This window comes from Tursiops truncatus, chromosome 15 (assembly GCF_011762595.2).
Source record: "Tursiops truncatus isolate mTurTru1 chromosome 15, mTurTru1.mat.Y, whole genome shotgun sequence".
Classification (NCBI taxonomy): domain Eukaryota; kingdom Metazoa; phylum Chordata; class Mammalia; order Artiodactyla; family Delphinidae; genus Tursiops; species Tursiops truncatus.
The window spans coordinates 59,629,705-59,645,266 of NC_047048.1; the positions used below are offsets into that span (position 1 = coordinate 59,629,705).

At 52.1% G+C, this 15,562-nt stretch overlaps 1 protein-coding gene and 1 long non-coding RNA gene across 5 annotated transcripts in view; one reads left to right on the forward strand and one right to left on the reverse strand.

Moving 5' to 3' along the window:
• The window catches only part of LOC117308348 (uncharacterized), a 75,280-nt gene that overhangs the window by 34,144 nt on the left and 25,574 nt on the right, over window positions 1–15,562 (reverse strand). The window lies entirely within an intron of this gene.
• REM1 (RRAD and GEM like GTPase 1) lies at window positions 6,540–15,084 on the forward strand. 4 transcript variants are annotated; one of them, XM_033841375.2, is made up of 5 exons: window positions 6,540–6,667; window positions 7,531–8,113; window positions 9,136–9,224; window positions 13,024–13,225; window positions 14,498–15,084. In XM_033841375.2, the coding sequence occupies exons 2-5, from the start codon at window positions 7,774–7,776 to the stop codon at window positions 14,767–14,769; spliced, it is 903 nt and encodes a 300-aa protein (XP_033697266.1). In that variant the 5' UTR covers window positions 6,540–6,667; window positions 7,531–7,773; the 3' UTR covers window positions 14,770–15,084. The 4 variants fall into 4 exon arrangements, with proteins under 4 accessions (XP_033697266.1, XP_033697269.1, XP_033697268.1 ...); XM_033841378.2 differs by having other exon boundaries at window positions 14,346–14,739; XM_033841377.2 differs by having other exon boundaries at window positions 6,553–6,667; window positions 7,560–8,113.

Consider the following 15,562-nt stretch of genomic DNA (forward strand, 5'->3'; position numbering starts at 1 on the left):
TTTCGGATTCCTCCTCTCCTCTCCCTGCTCCTCCCAATTGTGGTGGCCGGGAATGAGGAGGTGCGATGGTCCAGTGCTGGCTGGCATCTGCTGGAGTCTGGGTAGTTTGAGTCTGTCACTGAGAACACCCACTGCTTCCAGCTAAGGTCAAGTCGCTGGTGAACTGGTCTTGGCATCCCTCAGACTCACTGAGGCCTAGTGGGACAGGAGACTGACACGTCACTTCATGTCAGCTCTCTGTGATTCTGTGGCCTTGTCTGGGGTTCTTATCCTCTTTCTAGGCTCTAAACATCAAGCCCACGTCGCCCCCACCACATTGGGTCCTAAAACAGGCCCACTGGCAATCAGTTCAATGTCTAGGCCACCCAGAAACTAAGGAAGGTACGGAGGCAGGACTGATATTCCAGTGGGATGCTTTGTTATTAAATAATGCAGTGCTTCCCTCCTGGTTGGTAGAAGGTGCTGCCCCAAGCCCTTGGGTGTCTCCTCCTCCACTCCAGCTGCTTCTGTCTGACCTAGGGATCCCCAGATCCCTCTCATATCAGAAACTAAAGAGTTAACACCTGGCACAGCAGGCAGCCTCCAAGACTGTGCTCCAGCCTCAGGCTCAGCATCCCTTCTGAGGTTAAGTACTTTGAAACTCACCACTCATCTCTTAGCCTGGCCATGCAAGGTCCATTCTCCTATACCAAGGCTACCCTGACCTTCTCCAAAAACTCTCAAAGGACAGTGGACAAGAGCCCTTCTGCCCTTGGCCTTCCCCTCAACTTATGCAATGTGCCTGCCCCTTTCCGGGCTCAGTCCCAGAGAGAAGGTGGGCAAACACCAAGGGCCTTCTCCAACTCCCTTTCTCCCAAGCTCAAGTTTACTATAGAGGCTAAAACAGCTGGATAATTTCTTTCCCAGCCTCCCCTTACATCAGGAGTAGCCATGTGACACAGCTCTGGCCCATGAGAAGTAAGCAGAAGTCTGCTGAGGGGGATTCCAGGGAAAGTTTTTGCTTTCCTGGTGCAAGTGAGAAACTAGCCCATGCCAACCCTCCCCCACTTCCTGCTTTAAACAAGGACGTTAGGCCTGAGGTTTTGGTAGCCGTTTTTTACCCAAGAGGATCCCAGATGTTTGCCCTGAATCTGGAGGTAACATGGTTGCTGCCTACCTCCAGATTTCTTTTGATGTAAGAATCATAAGCCCCTACAAGTTGAGTTTCCTATTTTTTTCAGCCAAACACAATCCCGATACGGGGTAATTAGAATGCATGTCTGTCTACCCACTTCCCGGACTCTGCTCATGTTTTCTCCCTGCCTTGCTGTTCCCAGTTCCTTGGTCCTGGGAGAAACAGACATTTCCTCTGTCACCCCTCCCTGCATATGTGAAAACTTCACTTTCATAAAATCCTCATGGCCCTTCCTACCTGGACAGCCTCTTGAAATACTAACGTAGAGGATAAATGAACACAGAAAAATCCTTTCACTCTCAACAGGCCCTGCCTTTCAGGCGGAATGTACCATCTCATTCTGAATACCAGAGGCTTATTATTAACTCTATTATTACTAATTATTACCATTATTAAGTTATTACCATTATTAAGTTAATTATTATCATTATTAACTTGTTATCATTACTATTAACTCTATCTTTCTTTTTGCATTCCTTCTATAAACTCCTAATCTCCTGATATTATCATTATCCCCATTTTACGGATGAGGAGACTGGGAAGGCTTATGGAAGTAGAGTAATTTTTCCGGAGTTAGATAGAGTGAAAGTGATACAGGCTGGACCGGAACCATTTACAATGGTCATTAATGCCCACTCTCCTCGGATACCTCACTTCCCTCCATCAACCATCCCTCCATCCCTCCCACATTCTGGACCTCCCCCACCCCTCACCCCAGCCCCAGGAGTGGTGAGGCAATGACAAGAGGAGACATCTGGCAGCTTGTGCTTTACTGGAGAGCAAGGATGTCAGCCCCAGAACCAGCTAAACATTTTCAGGCTTGGAGGCCAGAGGCATAAGTCCATAGGGGAGACAGCACAGGGAGGCATCCGGGCACAGGTGCATGTAGGTTTCGTACTTCGTGCAGTAAGGCCGGCAGGCCCCGTGGCCCTTCCAGCACCGTTTGAATTCACTTCTCCCTATGCAGGGGAAGACTCCGGGTCACAGAGCCATCCAGGGGTTGCAGGTTATATCACTGGTCACAGATTTAACAAGAGATCAAGGTCACAGATTAGACCACTGACCACAGGTTAGACTACAAGCTACCAATTAGCTCTGTAGTCATTTGTTAGATAGACTCTGGTCGTAGAGCAGCCCTCAGGTCATAAGTTAGGCCACAAAACAAGAGCTATGACCACAGGTCAAGGGTTAGACTAGAGGTAACAGGCTAGACCACTACCCATAAATAATACAATCAGTTATAATTTAGACCACAGATCTCAGTCGAGGTTAACCCACACATCATAATTTAAACCACTGGTTACAAATCAGAGATGAATTTCTCATTCAGCTTAACCCACACCCCAAGTACACTCTAAGCACTTTTCATAAAAACAGTATTCGATTATAGTTTGTCTTATTATAATCCCAGTATATGGGTTAAGGAAACCAAGGCACGGAAAGATTAACAAATTTGCCCAAGGTCACACAGCCATTAAAGGAGCAGAGCCAGCCTTCAAATCCAGGCCATCTGGCTCCAGAGCCCAGACTTGTAACCACTATTCAAACTGCATTGCACACATAGGGACCTGTTTAATGTTACGATTTAGTGAAGAAATTTCCAACCATGGGCCATGAAAAAGGTGAGGCTTTGGGTCAATATCCCCTCCAAGGGTCTTTGGTCACAGCATGGTGTGGGGCACCTCCTTCATTTATTAATTCAGCAAACATGGGGCACTGGGAGTATCACAGTGAGCAAGGTGGCCATGGTCCATGCCCTCAAGGAGCTTCCACCTGACAGAGAAGGGGGTTAAAACCCAAGCAAATAAATACAGTAAGTAGAGTTGCGGTAAGTGCCCTGAAATAAGTGATCAGGGTGCTGTGATGCAATTAGGGCAGGTGTGGGAAGTGAGGAGAGAGGAGGACCACTTAGGCCTGTCACAGTGATATTTCTAGATATATGACCCAGCAACTCGGAAGAACTGGGACTGAGTAGGAGATGGAGGGAAAAAGCTTCCCTGCCTCACCCTGGATTAAAAGAGATCCCAAGGAGCTTCCCTGGTGGCGCAGTGGTTGGGAGTCCGCCTGCCAATGCAGGGGACACGGGTTCGTGCCCCGGTCCGGGAGGATCCCACATGCCGCGGAGTGGCTGGGCCCGTGAGCCATGGCCGCTGAGCCTGCGCGTCCGGAGCCTGTGCTCCGCAGCGGGAGAGGCCACACAGTGAGAGGCCCGCATACCGCAAAAAAAAAAAAAAAGTATCAGAGGTCTTTTTCAACCATCCCCATCAGCTCTTCCATCACTCCCCACATGCACCTGACACACTAGCGTCTTGTCTTGCTTTTATTCTTCGTAGTACCAATACTTATCTCTAACATATTATATGTTTATTTGGTTATTTTCTGTCTCTACTGACTAAAATATCAGCTCCATGAAAGCAAGAACCTTGTTTGCTTTCACTGCTTGATCCCCAGACATTGTAATAGTGCCTGGAACACAGTAAATGTCTTTATAATGAATATTTGTTGAGTGAATCCCATTTTAAAAATGAGGAACCAGAGGTATGGGCTGATTCAGCAACTCACTCTAAGCTGCCCAGCAAGTCAGTGGTGAGGCCAGAACTTAAACGCTGGTCTAGGCCTCCTCTGTCCCCCAGAAGCTGAGAACCTATCCTTCATTTCTACACATACACATATACACACGCACACACACACACACACATACACAGGTGATGTTACCTGGCGGCACATGAACCAGGACCAGGAAAGCCACAAAAAGCAGAAGCAGCTGTGTCATGGCCACAGGGCTCTAGAGCGGGGCAGGGGGCCACTGGGGAGAACACAAGAGAGGAGGAACCAAGCACACCGAGTCTTGCTGCCTATGGCCCAGCCTTTATTGGGCTGCAGATCAAGGCAGGAGTGTGGGCAGCAGGAGACCTAAGTGGGAGCCTGAGGCCCTGTGGCCCTAAGGATAGAGTGGATCTCAGCCAGCTACGTGGGGAACTGATCAGCCATACCGTCTGGAGGTTGCTGAGCCCTGAAGCTGGGGACAGAATGTCCTGAAGCAATGCTTGGGGTCAGAAACTGTACCTCTTCCCCCCCTGAGAGGGTGGGGAAAGGCTTGGTTTCAGAGAGACCTGGTTCAATGCCAGCATCTCCCTCTAATCACTATGATACCTTGGACAAGTCACTTAGCCTCTCTGAGCTCCAGGTTGTCACCTAGGAAATGATGACAAGCCTCCCTTGCAAGACTAAATACATGGAGGTTCCCTTCCCATGCCGAAGACACGGAACCAGGACTCACTGACGCATTCAAACAAGCATGTACAGTTGACCCTTGAACAACACAGGGGTTAGGGGCGCCAACCCTCAACGGCAGTCAACAATCCACCTATAACTTATAGTTGGCCCTCTGGATCTGCAGTTCTTCATATCCGAGGTCCTGCATCTGCAGATTCAACCAACCTCAGATCATGCAGTACTGCAGTATTTACTACTGAAAAGAATACTTAACTGGACCTGCGCACTTCAAACCTGTGTTGTTCAAGGGCCAACTGTATTTAGGCTTACTCAGAAAATGCGAAGAGTAATAATGCAAACCTCACAGAAAGTAATGGATACCTAGCTCATTTAGAGGATTAAAGGAAATAATACAATGGTTCTCAAAGTGTGGTACCCAGACTAGCAAGCAGCAGCAATACCTGGGGCTTGTTAGAAATGCAAATTCTCAAGCTCAATCCAAACCCACTGAATCAAAAGTTCTGGGGGTGGATCCCAGCAAGCTATGGTTTAACAAGCCCTCCAGGTGATTCTAACGCACCACTAAAGTTTGAGGCCACTGAGATAATATGGGTACAGAGCTTAGAACAGTGTCTGGTACACAGGCATCTGAGTTGCATCTTGGAAGATGAGTAGCGGGGAGGGTATTCAGGCAGAAGGAACAGAATGTGCCTGAAAGAGTAGGGTATTGGCTAGAGCAAGGAGTTTGTTGGAAGAGATTGGAAATGACCTTGTAGAGGACCAGAGCCAGAGCACAATGGGTCTTGAATGCCAAGTTCAGGCTTTTGTATTGTAGACAACTGTAAGTTTTGTAGCAAGGATGTCAACTGTTCAGATTTCAGTTTTGAATAGAGAAACTGAAACCCAAAGAAGGGAGGTGACTTGCCTAAGGCCATACAGCAATTGAGTTGTCTCACTCCCAGACAGTGCTGCACCACTCACAGCCCATCTTGTAGGTGGCAAAGGAAAGCTTAGAGGGCCAAGCCACAGAAGGAAACCAGGCGTGAGGGCGTTTAGCATCTGCCCAAAGACCTGCAGGGGCTGAGCTAGTCCACCAGGCTGCTGTGGGAGTTGCTCTGAGCTGGACACTTGGACCCCCTCAGCCATGACAATGAGCTCCACCCACAGGTACAGGCTGGTCGCCGTGGGGCCCACATACATGCCTGCCCCGGTCCATCATGACCTAAAAGGAAGCACCTTGCTCAAAGACCCATGGATGGCCAAAATCACAAGTTCCCTACAGCCAACTTCTCTTCTGTACCAAGTTCACAGTGTCTCTTTTCTCCTCCTACAGGCCTAGGAAGACTTGAGGGGGCGGGGGGTGGGGGGGGGGAGGGGGCGGTGGCAGGGGAAGCACAGACCGTGATAGAAAGGGACAATAGGCAGAGACCTGAGTGCCAAGCCCAGGTAAGCCGCAGTTTGCTCATCCTCTTAGTGTGGTATCAGGATTAAATGAGCTAATAATCCAGGCAAAGTGCTCAACCATGCCAGGCACAGCACAGGAGTCCAGTAGATATTCATCAAGTAGGGGACAGCCATTCTTCCAGGCACAGGACAGCCCTAGCTGCATAAGGGGCGCTTACCCTAGAATCTGCTGAAAGAATGAATGACCGCTGCCAAAACAAGACATTCAGAACCCGTCAGTGCAGACTTCCTGGGCTCCCTCCGCCCCTCAAGCCACTTCCCAAAATTAATTCTCAATCCGAAGCAGAGTTTCTCAAAGTGGGGTCTATGAACTCTGGGTCAGGCTCACTTAGACACTTGTTTAAAATGCAGATTCCCCACCCTCTCTGCCTCTGAGGACTGCTGAATCTGCCTCTCTTGCAGGGTGGGACCTGGAATCTGAAGAGTTAACAAGTTCCTCAAGCGGTTTTCGTGAAGGCTAAAGTTGGTGTGCCCCATTGCTGGAGTGGATAGATGCAGATGCAGAGGGGATCCAGGCTCAGGAATTCAGAACCCGTATCCTTCCCCTCTCTCGCCCCCCACCCCTGGCTAAGTACTTGAAGTGGCGGGTCAGCTGAGCTCTGCAAAAAGTCATTCAGCGGCCAAGGCCTTGGGGCGGAGACCCCGGGGCTGCCCTAATGGGGCGGGGCTGGACGGGGCGGGGTCGCGGCTCCTCCCCCGGCCCGGGCGTTGGGGCGGGACCGGCCTGAGGGGCAATGCTGCGAGGCAGTGGTACAGCCTGGTGCACCCGGCAGCTGTGGCGGCCGGGGACCCTGGACCCCTCCCCACACCGAGGTAAAGGCCCGCGCAGCCCGCCACCAACTTAGTCAAGTTGGTGCGGAGTTCGCCAGGCGCCCGTATGGGGTGACGGGTGGGGGGGGGGGGGGGCGGGGGGTGTTCTGCGGCACAGGCAGGGAAGAGGGGGGCCTCGAACCCGCGTCCTGGAGTGAGGACCCCCGGATCTCGGGCCCGGAGGGCTGTTCCCTGAGACAGGGAACCCTCCCGGGATCTGGGGACTCACACCCAGGACCCCCGGGCTGGGGAAGCTCGGACTCCGGGAATGGCATGCCCTCCTGGGCCCTGTAGGTCTCCTCTCCACCCGCCTCACCGCCGGGACCCCTTCCTGTCACCAAATCTGGGGTCCGGCTGCCTCGAAGCCCCCGCGCCCCCACAGCAGCTGGAGGCCGTAGTGCCAGCCGCTTCTGAATTTTTCACGGAGGGGGCGGGCCGGACACGCTGTTCCCATGGCACCGGGGCTCTCAGGTTTCAGCTGGAGGGAACCCCCAGACCCCCTAGCCTTTAGCAGGACCAAGCTGCCCGTCCTGCCTCTTCCTCAGCTCTCGTGGGATCGGGCAGCGGAAGTGAATCCCCCCGGGGCTCTCAACCCTCCTCCGTACCTCCCAACCCCGAACAGAACCGTGGGGAAGAGACCTGTGGGGAAGAAGAGAAGGGGGCAATTCGGGTGTCTTTCGTGAACGTGGGTCTCATGTTCTGAATGGCTGGGGCAGCTCTGTGTGCGTGCTTGTGTGGACATCCTATCTGGCTGCTGCCCCTCTGCCTATCTGTGTATCACGGGGGAGTGGGTTATCCTCAAGGCATAGGAAATGGCCTCTGGGTGTGCATGCATGTGTGTGTTCACACGCACTCACCCCTCCCAGCCTGACCCAGGTTCTCTCTGGGCCTGAAGCCAGAAAGCCCCCACAGGGAGGATCTGAGGCGCCTCCTCCTCCCATTTGAGCTCAAAGGAAGGAAGGACTGCTAGAAGGACTAGAAGGACGGCTCTGGAGGAAGCCGTCGCAGCAGCTCATCAGGACTCCATAGGAGAAGGGGCTCAAAGCACCTGGCTCACCACCCACTCCCCCTTCCTGCCGAAGGAAAGAAGGAAACCCCCCTTCCCAAGGATGACACTAAATACTCAGCAAGAGGCAAAGACCCCCCTGCGCCGCCGAGCCAGTACTCCACTGCCCCTGTCCACCCGGGGCCACCAGCCTGGCCTCCTGGGCACAGCACCTTCTACACAGTCCCAGCATCCCCGACTGGGCCAATCAGCCTCCCTCAACACCCCCACCCGGCAACCTTCATCTGCCCCCAGTGGTTGGTCCTCGGAATCCAGCGACTCTGAAGGCTCCTGGGAGGCCCTCTACCGTGTGGTACTGCTTGGAGATCCTGGCGTAGGGAAGACCAGCCTGGCCAGCCTCTTTGCAGGAAAACAAGAGCGGGATCTCCATGAACAGCTGGGAGGTAGGGACCCTGTGGGCTGGGAAGGGATGCGGTCGATGGAGTGAAATCCCTGTTATCTGGGGCATAACGCTGCCGAGAACAGGTGTACAACTCATGCACTGCTCAACCCTGAGGGGCATCTTTCACACAGACTATGAAGTGATGATCACCCCCCGGAGTGGTGCAGGGCACAGCCTGCACTAAGATCCACAGGAGGGAAATTCCTTGAATAGTGAATGAGAATTGTGCTAATTTCTCACAGGTGTGTGATGCATTTTCATGTCATAAGGGAAGCGATTCTGAGTTCCACAAGTCCCAAGTAGAAAGAAATGGTGAACTTCCTCCCAACTCTCAGACCCTGCCCCACAACCATCCATGCCCACCATGACCTGCAGCCGAACTAAGGTCCTACCCAAAATGGAGACTCCCAGACTCTTAAGTTGGGCCCTGGGTTCCTTTATTCCCAAGAGGTGCAGTGAGCTGAGAGGGCCTGGGGTCCCAGAATGATGGGGATCAGGGACCGGACAGAGGAAATGAAGATGAGTCCCTGCAGGACTGGCAGAGAGGACCCAGGGTGAGCGGGGGGAGAGGGCAGGTTAAAGGCAGAGAGGAGGTGGGGACACTCTGACCACGCCCTTTCCCCAGCCCTGACTGCTCAGAGTGTGAACCCATATGTACACACGTACACCGGTATGTATGACAGATAGGGAGACAGAGTTCCAGAGAGGGTAACGGGACCTGCCTGAAGCATACACTAAGCCAGGGAGAACTCCCAGCCCAAATTTAACCCCACCGCCCCACACTCATTCAATCAACCAAACCAACAAAACCTTTCTCAGCACCTACTGTGTGCCAGGTACCATGCTGGCAGCTGGTGGGACAGGGGCTCCTCATGGTGTTTCTTGGCCTATCAGGAGAGACAGACATCTAACAAATATGGTGAGCACTTCAAGGAGAAGTGGAGGGGGCGGAAAGAGGGGTTAGGGAGGCCTGCATCCTCCCCAGGCCTGCATCTCCTCCCTGAAATCCGTGTCTTTCCTCAGTTGCAGAAGATGTGTACGAGAGGACCCTCACGGTGGACGGAGAGGAGACCACACTGCTGGTCGTGGACACCTGGGAGGCTGAGAAACTGGTATGGTACAACAAGCAGGATCTGGGGGGAGGGATGCTGAGGCTAGTACCAGACTCCTGTCCCCTCTAGGACACTACAGAGCAGGGACAGGGCAGGGCCCATCCTCAGCACCTCCCCAAACCCGCAGCTCCTAAGCAGCCTTTCCAACCAAAGCCAGGAGGACCTCATGACCCTGACCCCCCTTTCTCACTCCATTCATCCTCTCCTCACAGCCATCCCAGGATGTGCTTCTCCCCCTGCAAATCTTCCCCTCATGAGCACCCTTATCCCATTCCACCCACCCACATTGTACAGAAAAAGGAACACCAGATTTAGCCTGAGGTTGAACCCCCTCTTCCTTTGTCTTACCAGTTGGCTTTGTGCACCTGACTTACCCGCTCTGAGCTTCAGTTTTCTCACCTAATAAATGGGTGGATCATTCCTGCCTTCCTTACCAGCTGGTTTTTTTAAACTTCTTACGCAGTTTCACTGAGATAAGCACAGTTTGGAGCATGCAAAAATGCTGAACGTGAGTGAAGAATTGTAAATAATGATAATTCTTATGGATCATGACTTCGTAGCTAGTAAAAAGAGGACACCAAAGATGTCCTTCCCTAGCCCATTCCAAAGCAGGAAGAGAGCATTGGGCAGGGACATGTCCCCATTATGCTTTTCTTATCTTGCTTGAGTTTTCTTACCTTTGTTTATCTTGTTGAGTCTTTTTTCTTGCTATACAGGTAACACATGCTCATTGTAGAACTTTGAAGCAATGCAACTAAGCAAAAAGGATCTAAAAATCACCTGGGATCCCATCTCTCTAGGGGGTAGGCCCCTCCCCTAACACTCAGGGAGGCCCTGCCCACAGGGTGGGGCTTAGGAGGGCAATGTTGGGTGATTGACAAGAATGGCTGACAGCTCCAGAGATAGGCCCAAATTTAGGGATGAAGGAGCTATGAGACCAATTCCTTTTAACTAGCATAAAAGGAAACCCAGGTCCAAATGAGCATCATAATAATGATGATGGTTCTCTAAGAGCAGCTGACATTTATGGAGCACCTTCTTCCTAAGTGTCAGCCCCTGTGCTAAACACTAGACATATATTTTGACATTCGGTCAAGACAAAAACTATACAATGAGTGTATTTCTGATTCCCATCCTACCAATGAGGAAATCAAAGCTCAGAGAGGTTATGTGTCCCAAGTTCTCAGATAGCAAGTGGGATTCAAACCCAGATTTATAATAGCCCAAAGCTTACACTCTTATGCACTAGGACCATCCCCACTGGGAGCATCACCTTCTGAACCTCCATCTGAGGTTCCACTCCTTCACTCACTTGTTTATTAAGAAACACTGGCTGGGGCTTCCCTGGTGGCGCAGTGGTTGAGAGTCCGCCTGCCGATGCAGGGGACGCAGGTTCGTGCCCCGGTCCGGAAAGATCCCACATGCCGCGGAGCGGCTGGGCCCGTGAGCCATGGCCGCTGAGCCTGCACGTCTGGAGCCTGTGCTCCGCAACGGGAGAGGCCCCAATAGTGAGAGGCCCGTGTACCGCAAAAAGAAAAAAAAGAAACACTGGCTGGCTGGTCCCCACCTCAGCCAGGGTGAAGGGAGGGCACCATGACCAAACCCAGATATGCAAAGTCTGCCCGGGGGTCTGACGTCAGGTCCCTGCAGGCCCATCACACACAGCCAGCCTCAGGGCCAGCCTGAGGGCAGCAGCCTGGAGGGTCCCACGTCCTAGGGCCAGCGGAAGGCCTTGGGGATCCAGTGGCCAGCTCACACCCAAGCTTTATTTTTAAAAAAAGAAAGGAAGGAAGAAGAAAGAAACACTGGCTGGATATTTATAATGGGCCAGGACACTGAAGACCCATCAGTGACTAAGGCAGACATGCCTCCTGGCCTCATGGAGCTCAGACTGGTGAAGGAGGGTCTACTTTTTGGATGCAGTTGAGAATCCTATGGGACAGAGTCCAGTGAATTAACAAGAGTGATCAGACTGGGAGTCCCATTTGGGAGACAGACTAGAAGGCAGGAATTGGAATTCTGTGCCCAGCTGGCTGGGTGGCCTTGAGAAAGTGTTCTCTTCTCTGGCCCTTGATTTCCCTACAGTTTCCCTGGCCGGTGTCTGTGAAGGCAGTTCCCAAAGAGGGTCCATACAGAGAGGGTCCATGTTGATGTCCGAGAGGCAAAATCTGACAGAACTGGGAGGGCCTTTGGTTCATCCAGTGGTACCCCAGCCTCGCTGACCATCAGGGTCACCTGAAGAGTATTAGAAATCAGATTCTCAAGTCTCACCCCAGACCTAATGAAATAGAACCTATAAAAGTGGGGTTCTGGAATCTGCATTTTTAATCACACCCCCAAGGGGTTCTTACCCACCAATCCATGTACCAACCAGCTTTTGTGATGCTGACACATAGCAAATCTTCTATAAATATTTGTGCAATGAATGAATGAATGGTCAAGACCCACCCTCTCATTCTACAAATGAGAAAACAGACTCCGAGGGAGGAAGGAACCTGTCCATAGTCACCGCTAAGAACCCAGAATAAGAACCCACATCTGTCTGACTCAGTTCAGGGTTATTTGGCCCCGGGGAAGGATCAGTACAGCTGTTCAGAACTTACCCCTTTTGACAATGATGTTGACCATGGATCTGATGCTTTCCTATTTATCTACCTTATTTGGTTATCAGAAAACTTTTCTGGCTTCTTTTCCGCTCACAAACAATACTTCCACCACGCTCGGCATTTCCCACTCCTGCCCACTCTCTTCCCCACTACTCAGCCGCTCATTCTTTCTAACCCCACTCACCAGTCCACTGTGAAGCCCTCCCACACTCTGCCCAGTTGAGTTCTTCTGGTCTACCCCCGCCCCAAGCCCCATGGGTCCTCCAGCCACTTGCATATGGCTCTCTTTTTTATGGCTGAGCTGCACAGCATGTGGGATCTTAGTTCCCTGACCAGGGATCGAACCCGCACCCCCTGCATTGGAAGCACGAGTCTTAACCACTGGACCGCCAGGGACGTCCCTGCATATGCCTCTCTTAATGGTACTTATCACACCGCATTATATCTCTCCATTTTCATAGCATCCCTTCCTAATCATGAGCTTTTGGAGGGCAGGTACTGTGTCTCCTTAAACACTTAGAAACACTTAGAAAGCCATTACCTAGGTGGTTCAGTCTCGGAGTGCTGTCCCTGACAAAAGAGCGTCATCCAAAACAATATCAAAATTACTCCAGTTCTTTCCTTTCCTTGTCAAACATCTTGAATGGACTCCACTTCTTAAAATGACCCTTGCCTCTCCTACCCCCTTCCCTTACACGCCACAGTTGCTCCTTCAACTCTCTCTTCAAGAGTATCCAGAAAAAAACCTCCCCTGGAAGACAGCCTCCTGTCCCCACTTCTCTCCCTTCCTTTTTTTTTCTTAACTCTGGACTGCAAAAAGCCAAAAGGACTGTCTGGCAAGACCAAACCCTCCTCAAACCAGACAAAGGCGCTGAAAAGGCAAAGCCAGAACTCTCCTTAGCAGAACCCAATAAATCTTTTGTCTCCAGTGCCCGGCCTACAGAAGGAACCAATGAATGAGAGAATGGAGTGAGGTAGTGTCATTAGCCCAATTTTTCAAGCAGAGAAACTGTGACTCAGAGAAGATCGGTGGTCTTCCAGGGTGACACAGGGAAATATGGCAGAATTTGTCCCCCAACCTGTCCAAAGTATCAAGCTCAGCCCCATCCCACCCATAGACCATCCCAGCCCCTCCTTTCTCAGCCAGGGCCTAGGTACCGTCTGAGGATGGGCCTGGGTTCCCTCCCCTACAGGATGAAAGCTGGAGCCAGGAGTCGTGCCTGCAGGTGGGCAGCGCCTACGTTATCGTGTACTCCATCGCAGACAGGGGCAGCTTCGAGAGTGCCTCTGAGCTCCGCATTCAGCTGCGGCGCACATATCAGGCGGACCACGTGCCCATCATCCTGGTGGGCAACAAGGCGGACCTGGCACGCTGCCGGGAAGTCTCCGTGGAAGGTAAGCCCTCCGCTCCACCCTCCTCCTCCACCTTTCTCTTAGCCCCGTTGTCACTGCGTCTCCTCCAGTGCTCCTCGATCTCAGTGACTCGTGCCCCACCACCCCCACCCCGGCCACCTCCATCCTGCATCTACTTGCCTAAGCCTGAAAGCTAGAAACCATTCTTGGCTTGCGTCCTCTCTCATTCCCTCAGACCAGTCCCCAGACCTTGTCAGTCCACCTCCCTTAACCCCACATTCCCTTCCTGTCCCCATGCCCAGAGCCTCTGCCCCATCCTGGCATCTCCACTTTAGCCTGGGCCAACCCCGGTACTTCTCTATCCCCACTCAATCGGTTCTCCTCACCAGCTGCCAGAGTTTTCCCGAACCAGAGCTGACCTTGTCACTTCTTTGCCTAAAAATTCCCCTATGTGCCCCAATGCCCTTAGTCTGAGACACTTTATTCACCAGGCATGATAGGCTCAGTGCCTGTAAGCTTTCCAAGGGCTTACATCTGAGACCTGAAAAAGACAATTATTGACTCCAAAATACAGTGAGAAAATGATAAATTCAAATTTCACAGAGCTTTGCGTACAAAACATAATATTGTGTCAGCCAGCAACTGCAAACCAAAATGCTTAAAGTTATACTTAAATTGTATTTAAAGTGGGATGGGGAATATTTTAATACAATTGGTGTATCAGGTGGGACCCATAACGATCTAAAAATGGCCCTACTCACAGGGCGAAATCTAAAAAATATGGAAACTGAGACCCAGAGTGGGGAGGCCAGTTCTACAGGGTCACCAGCCACTGAGGACTAGAACCCAGGCCCCTGCATCCAGCCCAGTGGCATCCTGGAGACGGAAGACCATATGCTTTATGAGCAGACGTCCCAAAATTCTGCAACATTATCCCCAGGAGATTTTGTTGAATCGCTAGTTCCCAGGCCTCACCTACCGAATCAGAATATCTGCGGGTGGGCTCAGCAACCTGCATTTTAACATGCTCCCCCAGACAATTCTGTTGCACAGATTAGACCCCTTCCCTGGCAGTCAAGACCCTTCCGTGGGACCTCCCGGTCTTCCCAGCCTCATTCTGCTATCAGTATCAATCACTAACCTGTGAACTAACTCCTCAAAGCCAGATTTATCTCTGAGTCCCCTGGCACGCAGCACGAGGGATGGGGAAAGGAAAAATCGTGCTTCCGGTTGAGATTGAACACACCTCCTGCTACCTTTATCTCCTTTTTCCGGTTGTGGCTCCGCCCTGGCTCACTGACCCCGCCCCCTCAGAGGGCCGCGCCTGCGCTGTGGTGTTCGACTGCAAATTCATCGAGACGTCAGCCACGCTGCAGCACAACGTGGCGGAGCTCTTCGAAGGCGTAGTGCGCCAACTGCGCTTGCGCCGCAGGAACTGCGCAGGCCGGGAGCCACCGGCCCCCCGACGACGGGCAAGCCTAGGCCAGCGGGCTCGACACTTCCTGGCACGCTTAACTGCCCGCAGCGCCCGCCGCCGGGCACTCAAGGCCCGCTCCAAGTCCTGCCACAACCTGGCCGTGCTCTGAGGCCACCCACCCACTCTCTGGGTGGGGGGCACTGGGGTGCATTCTAGCCTCCACCAGGGCCACGGAGAGGCAGAGTCTCTGTGGCTTGAAATCTACATCGTGGGCCTTGGCCGTCCACTCCCTCAACGTACAGAGCATCTCCCCAGCCGCAACTTCACGGACCTCTCTGCCCTGGGCAAGTGATGGACAGACCATGGGGCCAAAGCCTAAATTGGGGTTTTCATGCAGTGCGTGTCTTTGTGTAAAAAGTCTTCCTTGTCCTTGGGCTCTGGCCAACCCTCAGAAATTCCCCCACAATAAACTAGACCAGAAGGATGTCCTGTCTGAGCGCCCAGATCTCTTCTTTTGGGCTCTTCCAGGCGTCTCCACCTCCCGCTTTTCCATCTACACGGGCTGCAGACTGGGTTGGCCTGCTGACTTGGGTGTCAGGGTTAGTCAGTAAAATCACTGGACCAATTATGCATTCAGGCCCTTCTCTGAACCACTGGGCACAGCCCCTGCCCCACGACTTGGAGGGAGACACAGTGCAGCACAAGCAACCACAGTTTAGTGTGATGACCTCCTATTCTCTCATTAACTCGTTTTTTTAGATTATAAATTCACAAAATATTCTCTGAAAAAAAAATCTTCGCCCTCATCCTAGCAATATAATAGCTGGTGTTTGTTGGGAGCTGACTGGGTACTAAGCTGTCACAACTATTAATCTTCACGACCCATGTTTAACTAGTTAGAAAACAGAGGCATAGAACAGTGAAGGCTTGTGCTCCAGATCACACAGCAGCTATAAGTGAAG